Here is a 26542-nt window from a genome sequence, read left to right as displayed (position 1 = left end):
AACTTGGTTGAAAATATTACTAAATGTATACTTTACCAAATTCAATAGATGGCAGTAGTCAAAAAAAATAAATATAGGTTGTAAAATTCAAAAAAATATTACAACCTATATTTATAGTCGAAAACGCGATAGCAAAATCCGCAAAAAAGCAGCCGCGTACAGGGCATGTTCGCTAAATTTGGTGACGCAGGCAAAGGGTTAAGGACCCCTTAAGTGTGGGACATGATGTGACGATATTTGACTGATATTCATTTCACCACTACATATTTGTTCAAAATGCAAAATTGAAAAACAACTAGAATATAAAATCGAATAATAAAGATAAAAAAAGGTATGTAAACTCATACTCATACAATTAAAATACTTGGCTAATTATAAAAGCATTTTTGCTGTGGTATTTATTACAAGGCTTTCGCCTACCGATCTGACAATATTTTCTACATTCTTCCGATCGCTTTAAAACTTTGCCATTTTGCAAGGTTTGGCCCCTGATTGAGTTTTCATCTAATTTCGCTTACTCGATAGTGAAATATAATCGCAATAAACATGTTTAAAAATTGAAAAAATATCGAGACAGTGACAGCTAGCTCTTTTCCACTAGCCTGTAGCCTTATGTGTTTGACTTTCCACCCCCCACTCGTTTTGTCAGATTTTTATTGTTTAAACACTTATATGTATATGTATATATAAATTTTTCATTATAGGCTCCAATTATCTGTCATATATATTTTACTTCAATAATACGTCATTGTGTATGGCTTTCTCTGGTCTGGTCTGCCGGGCCACACCAGGAGACTTGCGAGCGATTTTGTCGGCCGACTAGTTGCGCGACCAGATCAAATGTATTCGGCTGTATAGGGCATGCCACATCGTGCAACCCAAGAAAATCCGCCCACCAGTCTCTACGATTTTATAACCTGAGTGACCAACACAATCCCTCAAAATATTATATATGGCGTTGTATTGCAGGGTGCTAAACGCTCGTAAGTCGCACAGTGTGGCCCGGCTCTAAGGCCTTAAGGCCGTGTGGAAAACCAAAGTTTGCTGATGTATTTGTGTGCAACTATCCAAATGTACTTTCCCTTTTTGTGGATTTCTATTGCGAATTTTTCTTCAGCGCTTTAGAAAGTACGGAAGTATCGAGAATGTGGGCCTCATTTTGTGGATTTTTCCAATTTACATACATACATATGTAGATTTTTCCCGGTCTCCATGACGAGACAGAATGTTAAACGACAGAAAACGCAAATATCGAAAATCGAAAGATCTTAAGTCGAAAGATAAAAAAAAATGGTGCATGGTAAACGGTACATACTCACTTAATTTGCGCGAGCAGGATGCAACAGGAACAAGAGGAACAGGCTTTTCAGAAAAGCATGTTCCTCTTGTTCCTGTTGTATCCTGCTCGCGCAAATTAAGTGAGTATGTACCGTATACCATGCACCATTTTTTTTTGATCTTTCGACTTAAAATCTTTCGATTTTCGATCTTTGCCTTCCGATATTTGCGTTTTCTGTCGTTTAACATTCTGTCTCGTCACGTAGACCCGATTTTTCCATATTCTTCTGAATATTTTACCATTCTAGCATTTTATTTAAATTCCATTCTTAATGTTATTCCGAACCAAAGGTATCCACATTCTAATACGTGTATGTGATGTAAACCTTGGAATATTGACTATAACATTTTAAACATAGATTGGATGATGTTTAAAAAGATTATCCATTATATATTTCTCAATCTTGGCAACCAACTTTTTGTGACATTTTTAGAATGAATTGTCATATTTAAATAAAAAAAAATGTTACCTACTTACATATGCACTAATAATGATACTTAAAAAAATTCAAAACAAATGAAATAATGAAGAGAGGCATACAAAATTTTGTTTATGTGTCTTAATTAACAACATAAAAAATGGTTCTGTAATTTTTTCATACAGGATGTTTCTGGGCAGGAATATTGCCGACAGATTTTTCCGGATACCGATTTTCAGTACATGTTTTTCGCAAACACCGATTATTCCAGATTATTTCGGACAAAATATATTTTTAATATTATACAAAAAAAAATAACGTAAGCGTTTGGATTGTCCAACCAGTTATTTAACTAACTTTGGGCCGTAAACACATGTGTTTTTAATCAAACTTCATTCAAAGGCCGTCAAGACAGCGTGAGTTTTTAAATCCTCCAAGCTTTATACAAAAAAAAGTATTATTTAAAAGATTTAGTTTCAATCTTCCATTCACAGGTCATATTATACCAGCATATCTTTATCTAAAATTCTGATAAATAAATTTATCATAATATTCTAAAAAACTAGTATTCAGAAAAGATTTCAAATCCTCAGCTATCAAATTTCAATTTTTTTTCGCGTAGCATACATACTTCTCAAATTAAATCTTTCATTCAAATGATTTATAAGATAGATTACATAAAACAATATTGAAAGATATATCAATTTTATACAAAATTGAATACAGCTATCAGCACCGTTAGAGAAATACTGATCTGATACATACAGTAAGGCACCTGTACTCTAATTTTCAATTGAATCGACAGAAAGGCTTAGGAGTTATATTTAATTTACAAAACCTACTTTTTATACCGCCTCTTTGCAAAAAATACACGGACTAAATTTTCGTAAAATTCAGGCGGTCCATAATGAGTTAACAGAATAATAAGTATCTGAATAGTCAGTGTTCAGTTCAGTTCGCGTCCGCAGAGTTCGTGTCTCAAAAAATATATCATTTTAAAATAGCTCACAATAATCAGGGATCAATACTGAGTACAAATCAGTCAAAATCTCAAGGTCACATTCACTCACGATGATAATACTTAATCTATTGATACTTCCTATATATGTACATATAAACTTAATTATACACAGTGTGTAAGTGCGAAAGTCAGTAAAAATTGACGGCTATATATTGTATAAAAAAACTTTCTACGTCTAGACGTGTAGGTTGCACTGATAATAAATTATTAGAGGTGTTTTGCAAGCACAAAAATAGTCTGGCTATATATATATATATATATATATATATATATATATATATATATATATATATATATATATATATATATATATATATATATATTTTACTCCAAGTGGACGAGAGACAGCTGATCCGCATTTATCCACTTCGCGAGACGGTGAGCTTTACAACTCAAACTCGCACGGAAAAATGTCAAAAGTCAAATTTTTAATTTGAACAGAGCAAATTGTTCAAAAACTAACGAGTCCCGTATTAAATTTTGATTCCTAGCTTATAATATAATATACAGATTGTGTAGATCCATCTACCGAAAGCTTCCTCAGAAGATCGCTGATATTTCAGTGTTGAGCTTCGTTGTCACTATTATTGTTGTTTTTGTTTACGATCCGTAACCAAGTTACGAAAATCATTTGCACCTCGTATTGGTTTCGTTTTCGTTCGGTTCGTTGATTCCAAGACGTCAACTCCAAAGTGCAATTTTAATTTAGAACGGTTTCACAGTGCAACAGTAGAACATTGTTCCGTGAGCTGGTTGAATTAAAAACCATAGCGCATTTCACTACTTGCACTTGTCGAGATGTGCCGCGTTTAAATTTAGACACTTTGATCTATTAGTGTTCAGGTATACGGGGTGATTCAAGGCACGCATTGTAATATGCACCTTGTGTTGTTTAAAAATAAAAATAAATAATGCTAAGCATTCGAGTCAAAACTTAAGGTTATCAAATTATCATTGATTTGCTTATCAGCTAAATCAATAGAAAAAACCTGACTGTATATCCAAAATGGTCTAGAGATTCCAATCGTATGTTATACATATTTGATCATTCTGACATAATTGGTATTACTGTTTCAGACATTTTTCCTCTCATTAAATGCCACTCTGTGATATGCATTTCACTGAATAAATGTGATTTAGGATTAGATTGAGATGATAGGATTGTTGAGCTCTGAAGCTCTTCAGGCGGAAATGACCAATTAACATTCTTTGTAACTACCTATTGGTTTACTATTCCTATATTTTCACTGAATAAATGTGATTTAGGATTAGATTGAGATGATATGATTGTTGAGCTCTGAAGCTCTTCAGGCGGAAATGACCAATTAACATTCTTCGTAACTACCTATTGGTTTACTATTCCTATATTTTCACTGAATAAATGCGATTTAGGATTAGATTGAGATGATATAATTGTTGAGCTCTGAAGCTCTTCAGGCGGAAATGACCAATTAACATTCTTCGTAACTACCTATTGGTTTACTATTCCTATATATTTCTCTCAGCTTAACCCTTTGACTGCTACAACAACGATAAATCGTTGTTTTGAAATCGGCGAAGATTGCTACGACGATCGTTGTTGACGTCATTAATTGTCGTATTTCATTACTTTCTTTGCCAGCGCATCAGTGGCACGAAACATTTTTTTTATATACGTATTTATATTTATTTTTCAATCAAGCTTTATAAATATTTAACAATTTTTTAAAAGCTCTTCAATTTCGGGTTCATCATCAAAGTAAATTTCGGGTTCGTTGTCAAAGTCATATAAGGAGTTATTACTTGGGAATTGATTATTGTCGATAAATTCATTTTCAGAATCAGTAGAGCTGCTGATTTGTCGAGTTCCTCGGCGAGGAGCTATTATTTCGCTTTCGTCACTTTCACTGTCCGATATCATTTTGCAGAGTTAAAATAAATGGCAAAAAACAATAGAAATCCGCTTTCAATTATATAGGTCACGAGACGTCACGAATTCGTGCAATCAATCAAATGCAACTGAAATGCATACAAAATGTTTATGATACATGTTGAAAAATTATTTGATTATTAGAAACTTCGCATCCTTGTGTGTCTCGCTCACACATACACAATTAAAACCAAGAAAGAAAGAGAGAAAGACCGCTACCTGTTTCAAATGTATCGCATGTTTTAACAACGACAAATACGTCGATGTCTAAAAATAGATTATTGAAAAAAATAATGCGTCGGAAACAATCGTCAAAACTTATTTAGTGTATATATGTAGGTATCTCTTTCGCACGCACGCATGTAAAAGCAAGACAGAAAGAGAGAGCGCGAGTCGACAACTGCTTCTTAAAAATTTATATAAAGTATTAAAAAAATTACGCGCGTTCGGCGAAGCAAGTATGTAAAAAAATATATTATATTTATTTTTTTATAAAGTAATTACAAATGTTAGCATTTTTCGCTTGGACATTGAAAAACCTCGTAGCAGCCAAAGGGTTAAGTAGTCATTAGAGAGCAAGTATTGGAATTTATATTCTTAACTTTATAAAATTGTTGTCGAAAGTGCTAAGATAACACTCGATGTTGACTTTGAGAAAAAAACATTACTTACTAGCGAGATTTCATTCGAATGTGTGTACATACATACATAATTCGACAAAAATCCATTTTCAGACTCACTGATGACATTGTCATCTTCAAATATCCTAAAAAAAGGCCGCGAATCGTTCTCGTTATAGTTTCACTCTCACATTAGTAAAATTTTCATCGTTCAGGGATTTCCACACACGAAAAAGTTCTTCACTCACTCACAGTTGCGCACGAGTACCACACGAATTGCACTTGACTCGCCGGTCGGTCACATGCGCCCCTCCGAACAATTATAAGTGATAAGAGAGGGGAAGGGGTAGACTTCAGAGGAGGATGGGGATGGTTGTTCACACACTTGTCTCACCATTCGAATTGTATAGGCTCGTCGCCGCTGGGGTAGTCGACGGAGAGGGCGAGCGGTTCGTTCTCGGCGCAGGTGGCCACCAGCGGCTCGTCCGACTGGAACTTGGGGGGTAGCATTCCAGTTATCAGTTGACGATGTCCATGAGGATGATGCGACGACGACGATGAGGATTTAATGTTGTGTTGGTCGGTGGCTGGAGCGTGTCGCGTGTCGCGGGCCGCGGGCCACTGCCAGTGCCTCCAGCCTCCGCCGCCGCCGCCGAGTTAAATCTGTTGAAAAACTCAGTTCTAAATGTGTAGACGACGATGACGCACGCGCACCGGCCAATCAAGCTTATTTTGCAGCAGCCGACCCGGGCCGCCAGAGGACCCCACCAACCCCACCCATATTTGGGACTATTCACCATCATCCCCTTGGAGGAACATCCAAACACTGTAATCCTTCCTTGGAAGTGACTACGATTATGAGCCTTCACATTCTATGCTGACGGAATTCCGAGGAGACCAATTTATGTTTCCTCCTCCCAGCTATAGTTGTCGTCTTCATTGTAGCGGCCTCTATATAACAATACTGAAGCTGGGTCCATTCAATGTATTTTCAAAATCAACACATCCCAATGAAATTTCAAGTCGAAGGACCCTTCTTCCGCCACTTTATCATATTGCAATTTGTTTTGTCTCCTTCTCACAAATATTTCTTAGACTATTTATTGGAGATTCTAATCAACTACTAGAGTTGATAGAGATGGGCTTAGGAAAGTACCTAGGCTGTAAAAGTAGCTCACCAAATCCACATTTGGGACTATTCGTCATCATCCCCTTGGTGGAACATCCAAACATTCCTTCCATTAGTAGTTACGGGACGATTATGAGTTTTCACATTACATATGTGCTGGACGAATTCCAAGGAAACCAATTAATTTTTCCTCCTCCCTGCTATATACATTTGTTTTCTTCTTCTTAGCAGCGGCCTCTACGTATATTACCTATACAATACTGAAATTGTGTTGATTCAATTTATTTTTAAAATCAACGCATCCCAATGAAATTTCAGTCGAAGGATCCTTCTTCCGCGACCTTGTCATAATGGTCGTGGCAATGCCATTTGTTTTGTCGTTTTCTCACATGGTTGATAGACTATTTATTGTACATATTTAGATTCCTCTAGGTTCTGCTAACTACTGGAGTTGACAGAGATGGCCTTAAGAAAGCACCTAGGCTGTAACAGTAGCCCACCAAATATACATTTAGGATTATTCACCATCATCTCCTTGGTGGAATATCCAAACGTTGTACCCCTTCCTTGGAAGTGAGTACAATTATGCGTCTTCACACTCTGTGCTGATGGAATTCCGAGTAGATCAATTTATTTTTCCCCCTCCTTGCTATAGTTTTCTTCCTCCAGTATATGTATGTACAATAATACAGAACTTTTGAACACCCCAATGAAATTTCAAGTCGAAGCATCCTTCGACGACCTTGTCATAATGGTAATGGCAATGAAATCTATTTCGTCTTCTTCTCACATGATTGGTAGACTATTTATTGTAGATTTATTTATTTTATTCTATCAATTACTGGAGTTGATAGAGATGATCTTAAGAGAGCCCATCAAATCCATGTTTGGGACTATTTGCTGTCATCCCCTCTTCAAAACTAACAGTCAAAACACTACGCTAGACACCTTTCATAGGAGTCGCGATGTAGTGCAGTCTCGATATCTATGCCAACGGAATTCCAACTAGAGCAATTCCTTCTTCATTCTTCACACCACATAGAAACAGATGTGTTCTCAAAACTTTGAATTTGAATACCCAACGGACATACATACATAATAGTTAGTCTTAATATTCTGTTACTGTCTCCTCAATTACTCCACTGATATTCATTTTTCTTTTAACAGGCACACTAGTAAACACTTCACCACTACACATCATTATTTAAATTACGTACATAGCTGTTACAGCAGCTTCAATAGTAACAAGCGCCATATACAAATCATTTGATATATCTAGAATGGCACAGTCTTGTCACATTAGAAACTTTGAAATACACATTAAATATTTTTATATAAAAATGTAATTTATTAAGTATTCAAACTAATGAAGACAGTTTCGAAAGAAAATATTATAAAATCACTCTCAAAAGTGATGGAAAATGCAATTGGGTATATTTGACACTGTTGTGATCTACATATTGTAAGCTATCCATATATTATCTTAGTCAAAGAAACTGGACTGAAAGATGATATTCTTTATCATTGAACCCACTTTTATGAAGATGCAATCACAGGGATTGATCTGAGCTAAATACATATTTACAGAAATGATATTAATTGTAAAAATATTGTTAAATAGAATATTTTTTCATTGTTTTTTCACTTGTCTATCTCATTATATTGAGAAAAAATACATTTAAAACTGCATATGACATAGATATTCAATATCTCTCGTACTTTTATTAGTACATATAAATTTTTATATTATGTGATAAAGGAGGCTATATATAATCGGTCTCCGTGATTTGACAGAATGTTAAATTACAGAAAACGCAAATATCAGAATGCAAAGATCGAAAATCGAAAGATCAAAAAAAAAATGGTGCATGGTAAACGGTACATACTCACTTAATTTGCGCGAGCGGGATGCAACAGGAACAAGAGGAACATGCTTTTCCTCCCGTGTTAATGTGCGCGCGCAGAATACGGGAGGAAAAGCATGTTCCTCTTGTTCCTGTTGTATTCTGCTCGCGCAAATTAAGTGAGTATGTACCGTTTACCATGCACCATTTTTTTTTGATCTTTCGATTTTCGATCTTTGCATTCTGATATTTGCGTTTTCTGTAATTTAACATTCTGTCAAGTCACGTAGACCCACCCATATATAATATATCAATGAGCATTTGACATTTTTAAAATAGGAAAATTACATGGAAATGGAAAAACAGGATATAAAATTATTTCTTAGTAGGTTTATATAAGAACGTTAGTGATTATAATTAATATATCAAAAAATTAATTGTTTGTAACTTCTTTATATTTTTCTTAACATACAAAACCTTTGAAAATAAAAAAAATGGTAAAACCGACACCAAATTTGAATCTTACAATTTTCACATCATAGCAAAAGTCTGTATATAAAAATAAGTTCTAATACAGCGTACAAATATAAATTGTGTTTATATCAACGTACGTAGAAGACAATACGAAAAACAATTTTTTTTTTGGTTAAACATTTTTTTCCAAAGACGCATTTTTACAATTCACTACTATTTAGTAAATAAGGCATACGGCTTTCAGGTTTCGTATCGGTTAAAATCGGAGGCGAATAGTAAAAAACATGTCCGAACACTACATCGTTGGGATCGTAAGGCCGAGCACTCATTGAAGCACACAATTGCGCTTTCAACTCTACATAGTATATAGCCTCATCGCCAAGAGCTCATTAAGACACATATAAAAAATAAAATAAAATAATAACAACCCAACTTAAGATTCAATCTGAAAATCAGTTTTACAAGAGAAACATCCGTCACTGAGTAGACTCACACATTTCGACATTTACAAATATAAAGGCTCGTCCCGTACAAACAGTCGATCGACGCCAATTTTTAATCTCAAACAGGTAAACAAGGAGGCAGCCTTACAAACTCAATAAGCATAATATTACAATACAATAATTCAAAGTACACACTTATACTAAGGAACTTCTGACATTTTCAATTTAAGTGCATAAAAATAAAGAAAATAATTTGTAGGTGAAAATACATAATTGACGAAATTTAATAATACATACATACATATATTGTTTACGAAGAGATTTTATTGCATAATATTTTGAGGTGTCCGAAAATTTGTACCCAAAAACTTTGTGTATAATCTAATTCAATATAAACATTTCTATGGGACTAAACGACATTTTATTTATATATATACTATATAGTTTTCATTATATTTTACGTAACACATTCAACGATGCCCAAACTTCGAACAGTCGATAAATTTACATTACGCTTTAAAATGTGTACGAAAATAAATAAAATAAACCAAATGGCTGTTCATAAATTAAATACATGACTAGATTATACAAATCTATTGGTATTTAAAAGACCTCTAAAACGTAAGCACTAAAATTACCTATACTGTCTTTTTTTTATCACTTTAATTTAAATATATAGTAAGTACATATATTTTGATTACTTGTCTTTTAATTTTGTAAATAATATTTTTTTTATTAAAATACATTACGTTTATTTCTGTTTTTCTTTTCATATAAAACCTTTTTCGATTGAAAATAAAACTTTTACCCCAATTACATGTTACGAAAAATGTTATGTTTAATAAAATATATCATAAAAGAATCATAGTTTGTATTTAAGACGAAAAACGATCTAGAAAAACTTTTAAAAAAATTTCCCCCCACAAAAATACAAACACACCTAATTTTTAATCTTAATCTAAGTTAGTATCTAGTCCATATACGTAAAAGTTAAAATCTCGAGATCTCGTAGTCGGCACAATTCCTTCTACAAATTGAAGGATTACTTTTAATAGCACAATTTGTTTTAAAATGGTCAGAGTCAAAGTATATATAAAATTGAGAAAACAAGAGAGGACCTGTAATACAGATTTTCTATATCAAAAGAGTTGAAAACATCTATGTTAAGTCGGCCTTTAAGATAGCCGTTTCAAGAACCAAACACTTGCCGTGTTTCAATAATTCGACACTGACCTTTTTAAATGCGAAACTACACAATGCCTACACATATATACATATTTGGATATTGTGAACTTCGCTTACTGTGTGCTTCATGTACATACAAAAACGTACTAGTTATTTAAAAATAAAAGAATATTATATAACGATTAAGTCTAAAAAAAAATCAAATATAATCTCTTTCAATATATAGTAATAACGTTTAGTTCAAGTTTTCGAACAATGGTTCAAAAATAAAACAAATCATATTAAAATAAACCAATTTCACTATCAATATTAAATGTATACGTTTTAACATTTTATGAATTCTCATCCGTTCAGAATTAAATCACATTTATGTTAATTTTAAAATACATAAAATCGTTAATAAAAATAATTACATTTAATATCAGCTAATTACATAGCTGCCTGTCTAGTAACACATAATTTCTTTTCACATTTTTAACCACCCGGACGGGTTATAGCACGATAATCATTACAAATAAAAAAAAAAAATCACCGATTACTCGATCATTTCACGATACAGTAATTGCTGCTTGTGTACGGTCGGACACTCTAAATAAATTCTAAATTTTATAATAAAAGGCATTGAGATATAAAAAAAGTTGAAAATACTAAATAATACTTGTATATATGTATAAAAAAAAATGTCTCAAATTTTTTTATTATTTTAATATAACCCCAATTTATCTATACATTTATAGTAAAAAACCCAGTGCCGGTTTCAGGGGGGGACTGGGTTGGGCGGCGCCCGAGGGCGCCGAGTAAGTTAGGGCGCCACTAAATACGCCAAACGCGCTTTATCATTTAAAATTAAAGCGCCAAAGGCCCTACAAAATTTTAGATTGGAGGGCCAAAGGCGTTTCTACTTTCTAAACTGTAAACATGTTTACACTTTGTTCAACTTCAATATATCGCTTAAAGAAAGGATCAAAGTAGATCACGAAGCAACCACATTAGCGGAACAATTAAAAGATTTCAGCTTTCTTATTTCATTAATTGTTTGGTACGATGCTCTTTTTCAGTGTCAATGAAAGAAATATTCGTGAGGATTTTAAACAATCTTAAGAAAAGAGCCGATCTTCAAATTGAGCTCTACGCGAATTAGGAATATGATATTATTCGTAATGAACCTATTAATTTAAAAGCTTTTCTTTCAAACAAAGTTCAAGGTAAAATTAATAGATTAAACAGCATGATTTACAAAAATTGTATCCGAACATTTGGATTGCTATGCGAATTTTGCTGACACTGTTTGAAACTGTATCAAGTGGTGAACGTAGTTTTTCGAAATTTAAAACTTATCTCCGGTCTACAATGTCATAAAATAGACACTCCAGTTTTGAAACTCTTATCTACTGAAAATGGTATCTCTGAGTCTTGATTTTTTCAGCTTTAATCATAGATTTTGCTGAAAGAAAGGCTCGGGAAGTTCACTTCTGAATTATCATTTTATTTATTTATTTTTAACTCCACCTGAGGGTTGGGAAATCTTGTTAACCATTTTGCTGCCGGTCCCAAGCCCGGAAAAAGAGGCGGTAACCAGTGGCGGCTCGTCCATATGGGCTGCAGTCCTCCCAGTACAGTACAAATTCATGTTATTTTTTTCGTCCACATGGGCTGCGGGCTGCAGACCTCCCAGTATAGTGCATACGCATGCTATTTTTGTTTTCATTCGACCACCGGTTTGGTTAACGAGCTGCTACAGCCTAATTAATCTCTGCAGCCCCCCCGCTATGAATTCTCACGAGCCGCTACTGATGGTAACCCATTTTTTTTTTAAATTTCTAGGGGCGCTTCGAAAAAATTGCCCGAGGACGCCATAAGGTGTAAGGTTGGCACTGTATAAACCGTCACATAAAAGCACAATTACCGTATTTAAATTCACATACTGTTTTCATCTCACAAAGACGTGCGTTGAAAATTCAACTGAACAGGTTTTAAATGCTTTAAACAAATGTGTAGATTGGAAATGCATCAGTGAACCATAATTGTAAAAAAAATACTCGAGTACAATTCCCATTTTACCAGTCTGAATCGTCTACGCCTTCATGCGATGAAAAAAGTGTCATCATATGTATGTAAACAACGAGCAACCAATGTCGGACATAATACAATCAGAATATAAACAATATAATATCCATTAAACATGTTGTACATAGTAAAAATAAAATTAAAACAAAAATTGCATACAACTAATATCCACAAATCATCGTAAAAAAAAATTTGCGTACAACCTCAACTATAATAAAAGTAAGTATCAGACTATCACCTTCGTTGTCGTATCACAAATATAATAATATGGTGGCACGACATCTCAGCGCAAAACAAATTAGTGCCGACCTTTCGGCGCAGACAACTCAGCGGATGGCTATTCAGCGCAACGACAATTCATCGCAAAATCAATTTATCGATAAGTTTTAAATGCGTTTTTGAAAATAATTACTCTATTGAAATAGTCGGACATATCTACATGATAATTTCATAAAGTGCGAATAAATTTATTTGATACTCTGCGTTTTTCTTAATAAATAATGAATATTACTCATTATTTATTAAGAAAAACGCTCACAGTTAAGCAGATAAGTGGCCGTTAGTAGTTAGTACTAGTGATGTACTCTTTTATGACTAATGTAACCACTGGTATCTGCTTCACTTGTAGTGTCACTCTCATTTTCTTCCTCTTGAGAAACAAAAGAAACGATATCTCCATCATCCATGCGTTTAAAACCTGGATCACTTAAATCATGATTGAGTTTTCAAAACATTTTAAATGTTTTTAAAACTAGCTCTGAATACTCCGAATCAATCGGTGCGTCTCATAATCATATGAGAAAAATGAATTAATTTAAAAAAAATAATTATTATTTTTCAAGCACGGATAATCCGCAAACTGGATAATCCTGCCCGGATAATCGAGAGTATATTATAGTTTCTGACGGACATATATGTAGATCCAAAAGTCTGGAGTACGCACGCCATTATTATCGATATCTTCTGTACACGAAATAGGCTTCGCAGGTAGTTGTACCCTCCAGTATACACATTCCTTTTCATTGTCATTTTCAATGAATTGGCCTTTGTTTACTTTCGGTCAGATTGACGAGAGCGGTCCTGGCAAGAAATGTTATTTTTACAAACCTCTTTTATTAATTTTAAACCCAATTTCTTTATCGAATTGTTAATTATTAACATAAATTAGATTAAAACTGAAACGATTCATAAATAACAACCAATAGCATAGCTACTGGTACTATCCAAAATCTTACATATGCAGGGTTTCTAAACTAAGGTTCGCAAATCGTCATTACGAACTTTGCTTTTGATAAAAAAATGGGAGAACCTTGGTTTAGAATCCGTTCATACGTAAAAATTTTTGCTGTCTATTCCGGTGTCGAAACTCTTTTAAGAAATATTTTTTGCGGAACTCAGTTGACAAACCCTAAATCCGTAGGATTTGAAAACAAAAATCTTCGGAGAAAAAATTGACAACCAAATATTCTCCCATTTTTTATCAAAAGCAAAGCCCATAGTTTCGATTTGCGAACTTTGGTTTAGAAACCCCGCATACGTAAGGGTTTGGAAAGCTAAAAAACTATTTGAAAAAAAAAATGCTGCCCGGTTTAGAAACCCTGCTTAAGAATAAATTTTGCGGCCTTAGTTAATAAACCCTGCTAGCGGAATATTTCAAGGCACAAAGAGTATCAAATAAATTTATTCGCACTTTATGAAATTATCATGTAGATATGGCCGACAATTTCAATAGAGGAATTATTTTCGAAAACGCATTTAAAACTTATCGAAAAATTGATTTTGCGCTAAATTGTCGTTGCGCTGAGTTGTCTGCGCCGAAAGGTCGGCGCTAAGTTGGTTTGCGTTGAGATGTCGGTGCGCCTAATAATATATTTATAACATAATACAACTAAGTATATCATATTATATTGACGCAGAAAATAAAACTAAGCTGCGCTTTCTCCCATCACGTTGCCGTTGTCGATGACAATTTCATTGTTTGAATTGAAATCGGAAGATTCTTCGTTGGCGAGATTGCATTGCTCTTCTGGGGATGACTTCAGATTGATCGCTCTGACGACGTTTTCCTTCGGATCGAGATGATGACTGCTGTCGTTGTTGTTGTTATTGTGTCCGTTATATTCCGTGTCGTCACTTTTGAGATTGCCGTTCTTTTCCAATAACAAGTCTTTGATGTCGTTCGACAAGCGATCCAGTTCATCTTTATCCTCAATCGTATCAATGTTTTCCCTTTCATTGTCATTGCAAACTTCCTTGCCCAACTCGCTCAGCTTGTTGCTCAGCCGTTTAGAGCAGCGTCGTTTCGAGAATGACTGTTCGGTCTTGCGACGGGGAGCACACATTGCATTCTCGAATAAGTTATTAATCGAATCTTGTACATCTGGAGACGTCGAAGTTTGCCTGTGATAATTGAATTTGAGTTTCTTGTTGCATTTGCAACGCTTCATCTCCATGGCAGTCTCCCGCCTGAAATAATAAAAAAAAAAAATAAACATAAAAAAAGGGCACGATTTAACATTGAGAAAAATACTTTGTCCATTAAAAATTTGCATTATTTTCGATGCATTAATTTTTAAGAGGCTAATATTTTTTTCAATCTGTATCCGTCTTTTAGAAATGCACACAAATTTATTGTAATGTACAGAAACTTTTTTCAATGTACAAAAATTTTTTTAAATGCACAATAATTTTATAAAATGGACGTTTAAATTGTTCCCCATAAAAAACAATAAATATATATAATTAAATCTAATGTTTCCCAAGCTTTGTTATCGAATAACTAAAGTTAGAAAAAGTTCTTACTCTACAATCTCCTTCTCTCTCTGTTCCAACTGAAGTAGTACGGCGCTGAGTTCCATATACAAATCGTTGATTTTGCTCAACTTTTGCTTATACACGTGTTTGATCATCTGAGCTTCTTTCAATTGAAACTTCCTTTTCTGGATCAGATCGTTCTCATCTTTAGTGGGGACGGACCAAGTCGGCATGCGCTCTAAGTGCTGCTGAATCTCATTCTTCCACAACTGTTGGGTCTCGTTGAACTTGGACACCGGCTGGCTGATGATGTTCTCGCTGCCGATGTCGAGTTGGGCGAGCATTATCTTGAACGACGGTCGGTTTTTGGGTGTCGGGTCCCAGCATTGCTTTATCAACTGTTGGATTTCGATCGGGCAAGTGGTTGGTATCGGCAGAGACATAGAGCCGTTTCCCACGCCCCATATGATCGCCGAAGAGTCTACGTTCTTGTAAGGTATCTCTCGAGTGAGCAGCTCCCACAAGACGACGCCGTAAGACCACACGTCTACTTTCTCGGAGCACGGCTCGTTTCGGATGACTTCCGGAGCCATCCAGGCGACGGTGCCAGCGAAGCTCATGATCGTGCTTATTTCGTTCCATTCACGACTGGTGCCGAAATCGCTCACTTTGACAACGTCGTTCTCGCCTATCAAGACACTAAAAAGAAAACAAATTTACATAGAATGAAATCATTTAAAGACAAGCATAAACTTCTCATTGTGTCGTAATTTATGAACAGTGACGTAAATGTTTTATAAAAACATCAAAAAAAATTTCATAGATCAAGATTAGATCTATGTATATAATCGCATTGCACAACATTCGAAAATTTAATCTTTAACAATACTCGAAATGCCGGAACTACATAGATAGCCGTTAGTGCCGATTTGTAAACAAAAATCACAGAAATAATATTAGGATTATTAAGCCTTTCAAAGTTCATATTTTATTAGATTCAATTCGATAATAATGCTAATAAAATAGCGGGTAGAGACCAGTATTTTTTTATTTATTTAAGCATTTCCATGTTTTATTTCAGCACACTGAATAATAAATAAAAAATAGTATAAAACGACAATTACATATTAGAAAATAATTATATTATAAATAAACGCGAAAAAAAATCAAACAAATTTAACTTATATGTATTTATATTTTTTATCTATTGTAAAATGCCAAAAATGCAGGTCTCTGATAACAGGGCCATTATCTATGAATACTTTAAATGCCATTTATACAAAAATATGCACGCAATTTGGACATAGCTATCTATGCCTAATTTAAATAGCCTGCATAAGCAATTTTTTGATATTTGCAATTTCATGAATCTTTTCCAAAAAAGTTACAAATAACAAAAAAAAATCGTATAAGTTAGTTCCGCTGGGTAAAATTGTGTCAATTTGTTGGTCGAGAATGAAATCATTGAATTTCGGATATTAAATAAACTGAAAATATCACTACATAGTATTAAAAATGTGCGCACATAAGTCATAAAATAATTTTCAATACTGATGCAATCACAACTTGCATAAATTTCGCGCCAACATATGCAAAATTGGATAGTTAACAAATTTATCAGAAACTTATCATACTTGAATGTCATATAAAAAAAAACAACATTTTTAAAACACAGTAGAACACATTGAATCAAAAACAATATCATACATACATACGAAAAAAGTTCAATTGCATTAAAAAATCAAATGACTATTCATCAATTCAATGGAACAATGAAAAAAAATATTCACAATGCACACAAAATACTGCTAATCAAAAAAATGAAAACGAACAAACACAATATTCAATATGAAACGCAACAAACAGAGTTTTATCTAGTATTGAACAAAAAAGGTAAATGAAGTTGGTATCGTCGCATGGTTTGAAGCCTTTTTGCAAAATTACATACATTCAATAAAACACCTATAGATTCTAAAAGTAAAAAAAATAAAACGCAGCAAAGCAAAAATAACAATCGCACAAATAAATTCAAAATTCGCATTGCACTAAACTATTTACATAATATAAAAGAAAAACATCATCGATCGATCAATATACATACTTTGGACTCTTCAAGTCGCGATGGATAATCTTATGCGAATGCAAGTAGCCCATTCCCTTGGCTATGTCTTTCGCCCAGGCGATCAGCTGGTATTGCGTGATGGGTCTGTCCTCGTGCAGCAGATTGTACAGCGAGCCGTACGGACAGTACTCCATGATCACGCAATAGTGCGGCGATTGGGTACAAACCCCCTTGAACTTCACAATGTTCTGATGGTCGAGCTTTCTCAGGTGTCGTATGTCCGTTTCGCATTCGTCTTTAACCTTCTTCACAGCCACGACCTTGCCGTTCAACTTGCCGCTGAAGACGTTCCCCTGAGCACCCGAGCCGAGCCACTTCAAATCGCTGATGCCCTCGTAGCTACACTCCCAGTTATCTGCCGGAGACAATATAACATATAATGCGATGTCTTTGAAACCAATGAAAATGTATGTGTAGTAAAAAAAAAAAAAACGTCAACTTTGGAATTAGCTGCCTTTTCACGCTCATCTAATTTTTACATCATATATTGTGTGTACAACTAAATACGTCAGCCGATGATCTGACATTCCTAGATCTGCCTCTCAATTGTTTAATGTTTACTAAATACATGCGTAACTATAAGTTGGAGTCAAGATAATATCGAGACGTTAAATGAGAGAGAGGGACATGTTAGGTGGCTTTAAAATGTGGTACTGGAAGCGGAAGCGGATGCATTTCATGGGCTGTTTAGTCGCACATCCTCAAAGAGTTGGCAGCTTCAACGACTCTCCACAACATGTAGAAAAAGAATGTGGAGGGTCTAAAGAAGCTGGTAGTCGCAGGAACACTAGAAGATGGGCGAGCGAGAGGACGGTCTCCTATAAGATGATCAGATCAAATTAAAGTACTGATCCTTAAACACTACTTCCAACTTGGCACAAGACCGGAGGAGTGGAGGCAGATTGTCCACTGGATTCTAGATGACAGAAATGACCACGAAGTTCGGCATTTTTGAGCAAATGCGAAAGAAGAAGACAATGAATATTTCTCAATTAGATACACTATTGCTATACGGTAGCCAAGTTGAAATTATGTAATTTTAATATGCTAAGAATACGACGAGAGATTGATCACTGAGTAAATAATTATGGAAATGTCTGGCTTTGAGGATCAAGATTAGCCAGCGGCATAGCTTGGTGGTTGTGTTAGTGCTAACCCAGCAGGTTGACCTTGATTGAAAAGAATTCATTCAGAGTATAATATATAGTGCTGCCGGTCAGACTTGGATATTTGTGACTCCAAGTCGACCGTTTCCTATCAGAGTTTGCCAATTTATCTGATTCCTTTTTGAAAAGGTTCCTCCATCAAATTGGCAAAAACCACTATGTCACCACTATTTGAATATGATTTCAAAATTAATAATCCATATATGTACAAGTTTAATACCATAGATGTCACTCAGAGGAGACCTGTAATGACATTGTGGGAAAATATTTTTAAAAAAGGGTGAAAAGAAGACCCCAAGGGAGTGGGATGATGTCTTTGTCCAACAGTGAATGATGAATGACTGTAAATGATACATATGATAATACATATAAAAAACGTATTGAACGTTTGATTTCAAATGTTCATCATATATAATAGGGGCCTGTTTAACCTTTTTGGGTAACCAGACTAAATAACAACTTTTCGGCATGTCGACAGTCGCAAAATACTTTTTCATAGGGAGGAGGGGGGGAGAGTGGGGTAATCTTAATTTCACAGGGGACGACTTATAGGTACTTTATATAAATTAATGTAACGTGGGAACATGAGAGAGGATGTCCAGACCTAATGTAATTCGTGTGTAGACAATAGACACCAGTATCAGGTAAAACAGGTCATTATTTTACAGATAATGGACACACAGGAGTTCTAACAAACCTAGTTGAGCTGATGCATTAACAATAGACACACTAACGGATCGAAGAGGTTATGCTGTGCAAAAAATCCTTTGTAACCAGCAGCATAGACTAGTATTTAGCATATTATGTTTCGAGCAAAGTGGTCACGGGTTCGAGTCCCACTTGTCCCGCTGTTGGCCAGACCTTGATTTGTGACTCCAGATCGATTGTTTCCTTTCAGAATTTGCCAATTTTTCTGATTTTCATTGTAAATTGACATTTCCTTCCCAATCTCTCTTTCAAATGTCAAGTTATTCAGCGTCATGGGGTTCGCCAATTTCTATAATAAAATATGCTGCAAAAATTTCTGATGAAGATGATGTTTGTATGAATCGTTTTGTATATAAATATGCTTGTATAATTGTATTGTATCTGTATAAATGCACTCTTTGGAGTGATCTGTAAAGGCGAGTGTACATGTTCGATTGAAATCAAAATATAAGAAGATACAAGATGTAGATCCGCTGTGGACCTCCTGAATCTTTGAATAAATGCTGTGAAGCGACTTTGGTCATTCATGTATATGTGTGCTACATAGCCCAGAGAACTAATGATTAATCCCGGAAGCCGGATATAGGTCACTGAAGCACAAAAATCCCAAGTCAAAACCGGAAAGCAAGCAATCCTAACTATGTATATACAATCTGTACAAACGTCAAACATCAATCCGACGAAAGGTTGGCACAATTGCATGGCTCCAGAATACACGTCAAAGGAATCTAGCTCATGCGCCCACTACAATAAGGCAGATATTCGCGTGCGCGGCGAACGGAAAGTAAACAAGGACCTATCTTTACATATTGTTGCGAGGACAATCCAGTAGTACAATATGTAGTATGCGATTGCGCAATATGTATACAAATGAAGGCCGGTGAAAGTGGCGTGATGTACGAGGCCATGTCGACGGGGGGGTGTGTGGGGGGATTTACCTCTCGCTTGTTTCAGGTCCGTGGTGGCCCTGTTGACGAAGGAGAAGACGGACCACACGCATGACAGCACCCCGTCGGACCATCCCCGCATCTTCGTGGAGTTGATGGCGTCCAGAGCCAGCTCGCCGTGAAGGTCCATTCTCAGCGTTGTAGAGCTGACTCTCTCCACGGCGAACGATCCGCGGGTCGATAGGCGGTACGCGCTTCTGCAGTACTGTTATTGCACCAACTTAAGCTTGCACGCATCGACGCATGTAATTCGAATTTCGAATTTTCGTTTAAATTTGTCAATACAGAGACTAGAGTAGATTCAACCGCTGTGTTTAAACGCAGAGCTACGTAGCTAAAGTGATCAAATATTTTTCGTTGCAATGTGGGACGCGTGTACAAAAAATGTGTGACCGTGAAAAAGTCAAAAATGTTCGTTTACCATGCATACATATGAAAAACAGTTAGAATATATATATATATATATATATATATATATATATATATATATATATATATATATATATATATATATATATATATATATATATATATATATATATATATATATACATGTAGGCATATAGTACAACTGAAATGATCTCATCAGGTCACTGCGACACATATCCAGGAAAGTCATTAACGCATGGCACACGCTCGCCTCGTCAGAAGGTCGACACGTGTTTCTATACACGTGTCTGGGAAACAAAGGAAGAACACACTGAACCCATAAAAACCACGAACTACGTCCAGGCGTATGAACTCATAAAAAAAAAACAAAAGATGTGCACACGACACACTTCAACCCAAAACGTTTATAAAGCAACGCAACAACCTCCACCGGCAGAGTGAGCCTCTGGAGTTCAAACAGATCACTTCTCCGAAGAAACCTCTTCGTACATACAATAACCATTGTACCAATTGAACAAAAATAAACGATCCTCTTTCAAACTACACAACACGTGTTTCGTTAGACCGGGATACGGTCAACATACCTTCCCTGTCTTACATATATATCAGTGGCGTACGGTAAAACTCTCTCTCCCCCCGTCGTACATCCTCGCTTAATTTTCGCGAGCAGGATACAACAGGAACAAGAGGAACAGGCTTTTCCTCCCGTATCCTGCGCGCGCACATTAAACAAGGCTGTATGACAAAAAGAGAGATAAATTCACCGCATGCCATTGATATATATTATATATACACTAGTGTTGGGCCCATTGATTTCAACGGGTGGTTTCGAAAAAGAATTGAAACTCGAATAAACATAAAGTTAAAGATATTGAATCGACTGGTTTCGGAAAGAAATTGATGCACGAATTAGAAATTACGAATGACAAATTACGAATTACGTTTTGTGCATCGCCGACGCCCCGACGCCTTTGCCCCCAGCGCCCCCGATGCCTTCGGCACCCCGGGGCCATCCGCGGGTTATCCGCTGTGTTGGTGTACCGCTCTGAATGGTCGGTAGATTCGAGGGCGGTGACGTCGCGAGCAGGACGGTGGGTCGTCCGGTGGTCGTGGCGATGTGATGCTGCGCCGGCGCCCCCCGTCCGAGCCTCGTTCAGCTGTCGATTGGTGGGACGGTGGGGTCGGCCGGGGCATCGATGTGGTTGATGATACTCCGAGCTGGACCGTGAGCCGTTGTGGCTCGTGGAGCTGTTGTGGCGACTGCCGCCCGTCCCCGCGTGACGACGCTCGGGGGACGGACGGAGCCTTGATGATGATGATGGTGCTAAGGTGGTGTGTGTCGTGTGATGAATGTTGTGGTGCTGGATGGCCGTTTTATGTGTACTGGATCGCGCATGACTACCTCCAGCTTTCAAGATCGCCATCTCACTCGCTCCCCCATTTTATTAAGCACCTGTCATTAACGTTGTGGCTGGACTCTAGTCGGTAGGTAGTAGGTAGCCGTTGTCTGCTCATTTATTGTTGCCAGCGTGGTGTGCTGTGTCGAAGGCGGGTGGGATGAGTGGCATACTGAGTTTATTCGAGGCTGCATGGCTCGATATCGGGGTCACCATTATAAAAAAAAATATTTTTGTGTTTTGTAACATATTTATTCCTTTTAATGTTGATTAACTCATGTAGTATTTATTAGTATTGGAATATTATTTTTTTAAAACAAAATAATGCATTTATATTCATGTTACTATAAAACATGTAGTTGTGTGAGGAAAATATGAGGGTTTTTTTCAAATACAAAAGGTTTTTATTGAGCTTAGAAGTATACATTTTTAAAAAATGTACTATGGGGGACGAACGAATGAGACGACTGGCATGTTGATGCACGTGCTTTATTTATGATAGCTGAAGGCAGAGTGAGGTAGCTACTCTGAACACAGCCGAGTTGGTCCCCACTCGCAGGAAGGTGACCAAACTCGACCATGTCGTATAGCGAGCCGCCACATCATATATGATTATGTCGGTTCGATGATTATTACGCAAAAAGCGATTTCACGCACGTCACTAAAATCTCGATCACGGAACATCTGGTACCCAAAAACTCCATCAATCCATACACGTCATACAGGCGTATATTGTATTGATTATTATCGCGCGCACGACAATCGTTATGACAAAAATCGTGAATACGGAATATCTGGCACTCGATTGATGGAATATTTGGATGCCAGATGTTCCGTGATCGAGATTTTAGTGACGTGCACGAGATTGTTTTTTTTTTTGTGGAATATTTTATATTTTGTGTATCCAGCGATGAATGTATCCTTTATTTCATGACACAAAGCCGTTTGTTTGTTCGTTGCAGCCCCCATAAACGCTACCTACCCTCATGTATCAATAGCACAATTAAACATCCATCCTAGACAATGGTTTGAGCCGTCATAAGCGAAAAAAAGGTCCAGGACCCATTTATTTCGTTAATCGGAAGAATTAGGCATAAACAAGAACCTAACCGTCGCACATTGGTCCAAAAAAGAGAATATATGGAATCAATAAATAGGACGAAACATATCGACTAATATTCACCAAATATATATTTATCTTGTGATAATGGTGACCACCGAGAGTTCGGTCTTTCGTGTCATGCGGGGAAGACGTGCTTCTGCGTTCTTCCCGCTATTACTCGCTTAAACCCGGCTATTGCACGAAATTAAATCTAAAAACTTAACCATCTAATCACTTATTTTACTAATTGCATCCTAGTATAATTTAAGTGTAAAAATAAACAGCAAATCGGTCGTAAAAAGCGGTTTTATATCAGTTATTTCGAAAAATTTTGTGCTAATTTTTGTGTCAAATCTGAGCAAAAGAATATACGAACGAGATACATCTCCTTACCTGAATACAAAAAAAGGGTCCTTCAGTCGGTCCCACAGAAGCAATAAATCTTCCACATAATTGCTTCCAGCCAAAAATCTTTAACGAACTTTACTTAATAGAATAATAGCAAACAGAAACGGTGTTTCCCAACTGTCTATCAGTTCTTTTTCATATTTAAATTATATTAAAGTAATTCGTGTAATTTTATATTCTTTACTAAAGTTATTATTAAAATATTAAATTGCAAACCGCACTCACATATATAAATCCGTTGTCTCCAAAGAGGCGTCTCACGATAAAGATCTATAAAAAAGTAGTATAACAATTGCTAATCTATTATTATCATAACTAACTACTTTCACTTACAAAGTAACCCTGTTAAATAGCATGTAATAACTCATAAGTGATCCAAGTGATACCTAGGATGACTATCTGTCAAAGCTGACCACAGAGAAGAGTCTATGGCGGTAAGAACTCACTCCTTGAATGGAAATCTCTCTCAAGTACCGCCTTTTTCTCAACACATCTTGGATAAATGCGAGAAAAATAATATCCAAACCTCCAACAAGGTAAGAGTGACGATGGATGATAGCTTAGCTAATAGAAACCTGTATTTAGCCACGTACAATGTAAGAACGTTATCGAGTGAAGGAAGTGTGCTTGCATTAGAGAATGAATTAGAAAATATCAAATGGGATATAGTAGGACTTAGTGAAGTAAGACGAAAACAGCAAAACCAAATAATCCTAAAAAGTGGTAACTGTCTCTACTGGAGAGGGCTACCAAATGGTAGAATAGGAGGAGTAGGGTTTCTTATCAATAAGAGAATAGAAAGAAATATTATAGAAATAAGCGACATATCGGAACGTATATGCTATATAGTATTAATAATCTCGAGCAGGTACACTTGTCAAATCTTCCAAGTGTACGCCCCCACATCTAGCCACCCAGACGAGGAAATAGAAGACTTCTACGAAAAAATACAGGACGCATACGATAATAGCCGTCACCACTTTAAAATAATCATGGGCGACTTTAACGCAAAAATAGGACAAAAGGCAAATACAGAAAGAGCAGTAGGCAATTTTGGTACCGGCCAAAGAAACGACAGAGGCGATCGCCTCATAGAATTCGCAGAACACAACAGGCTCTTTATCACTAATTCATTTTTCAGGAAAAACACCAACAATAAGTGGACTTGGGAGAGTCCTAAAGGAGACAGAAACGAGATCGATTTCATCCTAACAAATGCCCTGCACTCCGTTAAAGACGTTAGTGTTTTAAGTAAAGTAGATATAGGTAGCGATCACAGATTAGTCCGTGCCAAGATGGCCATTAATATAAATTGCGAACGTAGGAAATTAATAAAAGGATGCAGTAACTCTCCAGATTTCGCTCAACTAAGGTCTAGGAAAAAGGAATTCGAACTCGAACTTGGAAATCGATACGGGAAATTAAACCCAGAAGCAGACATCGAGGAATTGAACACTGTAATTAGTTCGGTTCTAACCTCAACAGGTAAGAAATTAGGTGGATTCAGGAAACAGATTAAATTAAGCAAAATTTCAGCGGAAACAAAAAACCTAATTAAGCATAAAAGGAATTTAGATAGGGATAATAATAAGCAAGAATACAATCTAGTAAATAAGGAAATTAAAAAGAGAATAGTCAGGGATGTCAGGGATTTTAACAGCAAGCTAATAGAAAATACCATTAAGAATAACCGTAGCCTGAAAAAGTGCAAACAGGATCTTTTCTTAGGCAAAAACCAAATGATCGCAATCAGATCAGAGAGCGGAGTAATAATTAGGAATAGAGAAGAAATCATAGACAGAGTTTACACGTTCTATGCAAAACTATACGAGAACGACAACGGCCAATTCCCCGCTCTGGAATCGACACACGGCCAAAGGGTTCCTGCAGTATTGCCTAGCGAAGTAGAGGCCGCGCTAAAAACTGCAAAGAACGGTAAAACCCCAGGGGAAGATAATATTCCCATTGACTTACTAAAATGTGGCGGCCCCCCCCTAATTAATATCTTAGCTAGGCTTTTCAGCAAATGCATCCAGAACCAAGCTATACCAGAAGGATGGAATAACGCAACTATCATTTTAATACACAAAAAAGGCGACAAAAGCGATATCAAGAACTACCGACCCATTAGTCTACTTTCAGCGGTCTACAAGCTCTTCACGAAGGTTATTACAGAAAGGCTGAAGAATATCCTCGACGAGAACCAACCTATAGAGCAGGCAGGGTTTAGGGCAAATTTCAGCACAATGGACCACCTCCAAGTAGTTGGCGAACTAATCGAGCGCGCCAACGAATATCAACGGCCATTGTGCCTAGGTTTCGTCGATTATGAGAAAGCCTTCGATACAGTTAGTCATAATGCAGTACTTAACGCTCTAAAAACACAGGGAGTGCCGGAGCCCTATGTGGGACTGTTAGCTGCAATATATAAGAATGCCACAGCTTCGGTTAAAATTTTTTCAGGTACAGATAGATTTAGCATAGGAAAAGGAGTAAGACAATGAGATACAATCTCGCCCAAGTTATTCAATGCGGTGCTTGAGGGAGTTTTCAGGAAATTGGATTGGGATACAGCCGGAGTAAGCATCAATGGTCGCTTTTTGAGTCACCTTCGGTTCGCAGACGATATAGTTTTAGTAGCTCGTGATTCAGCTGACCTACTTATCAGACTAACACAGCTGGACAGGGAAAGTAGAAAAGTAGGATTAAAAATTAACGTAGATAAGACTAAACTAATGTTCAATAGTTATTGCATGCCTGATAGCATCCCCTTAGATGATAAACCAGTAGAAGTAGTAAATAATTATTTATATTTAGGTCAAATAATTGACATGTCTGGTAGTAAAAATGAAGAGATAAAGAGACGTATGAAATTAGGGTGGAGTGCATTTGGACGGATGAATGCTGTTTTTAAATCAAAAATGCCACTCTGCCTGAAGAAAAGGATCTTTGATCAATGCGTTTTGCCAGTGATGACGTATGGATGTGAAACTTGGACACTGAACGCCAAGATGCAAAATAAAATCCAATGCACTCAAAGAAGTATGGAACGCTGTATGCTTGGCATAACGAGGAAAGACAGGAAGCGGAACACGTGGG

General features: G+C 36.3%; 2 protein-coding genes across 2 annotated transcripts in view; both read right to left on the bottom strand.

Annotated features, from left to right (window-relative positions):
• The window catches only part of LOC143922796 (uncharacterized), a 122224-nt gene extending 116252 nt beyond the window's left edge, over positions 1 to 5972 (bottom strand). Inside the window, exon 1 of the mRNA XM_077446126.1 lies at positions 5702 to 5972. Within this exon, the coding sequence (XP_077302252.1) occupies positions 5702 to 5817 (116 nt within the window). The 5' untranslated portion in view covers positions 5818 to 5972. The remainder of the gene's footprint in view (positions 1 to 5701) is intronic.
• Positions 5973 to 12196: 6224 nt separating this feature from the next.
• Positions 12197 to 20344, bottom strand: LOC143920891 (mitogen-activated protein kinase kinase kinase 13-like). The gene is made up of 5 exons (XM_077443904.1): positions 20138 to 20344; positions 17305 to 17680; positions 15252 to 15902; positions 14310 to 14915; positions 12197 to 12758 (listed from the first exon to the last, which is right to left on the bottom strand). The coding sequence occupies exons 1-4, from the start codon at positions 20274 to 20276 to the stop codon at positions 14375 to 14377; spliced, it is 1707 nt and encodes a 568-aa protein (XP_077300030.1). The 5' UTR covers positions 20277 to 20344; the 3' UTR covers positions 12197 to 12758; positions 14310 to 14374.
• Positions 20345 to 26542: the final 6198 nt, after the last annotated feature.

The sequence above is a fragment of the Arctopsyche grandis genome, chromosome 2 (genome assembly GCF_051622035.1).
Source record: "Arctopsyche grandis isolate Sample6627 chromosome 2, ASM5162203v2, whole genome shotgun sequence".
NCBI classification, from domain to species: Eukaryota; Metazoa; Arthropoda; class Insecta; order Trichoptera; family Hydropsychidae; genus Arctopsyche; species Arctopsyche grandis.
Note: the sequence above shows the minus strand (reverse complement) of the source record. Positions and strands in the feature narration are given on the sequence as shown.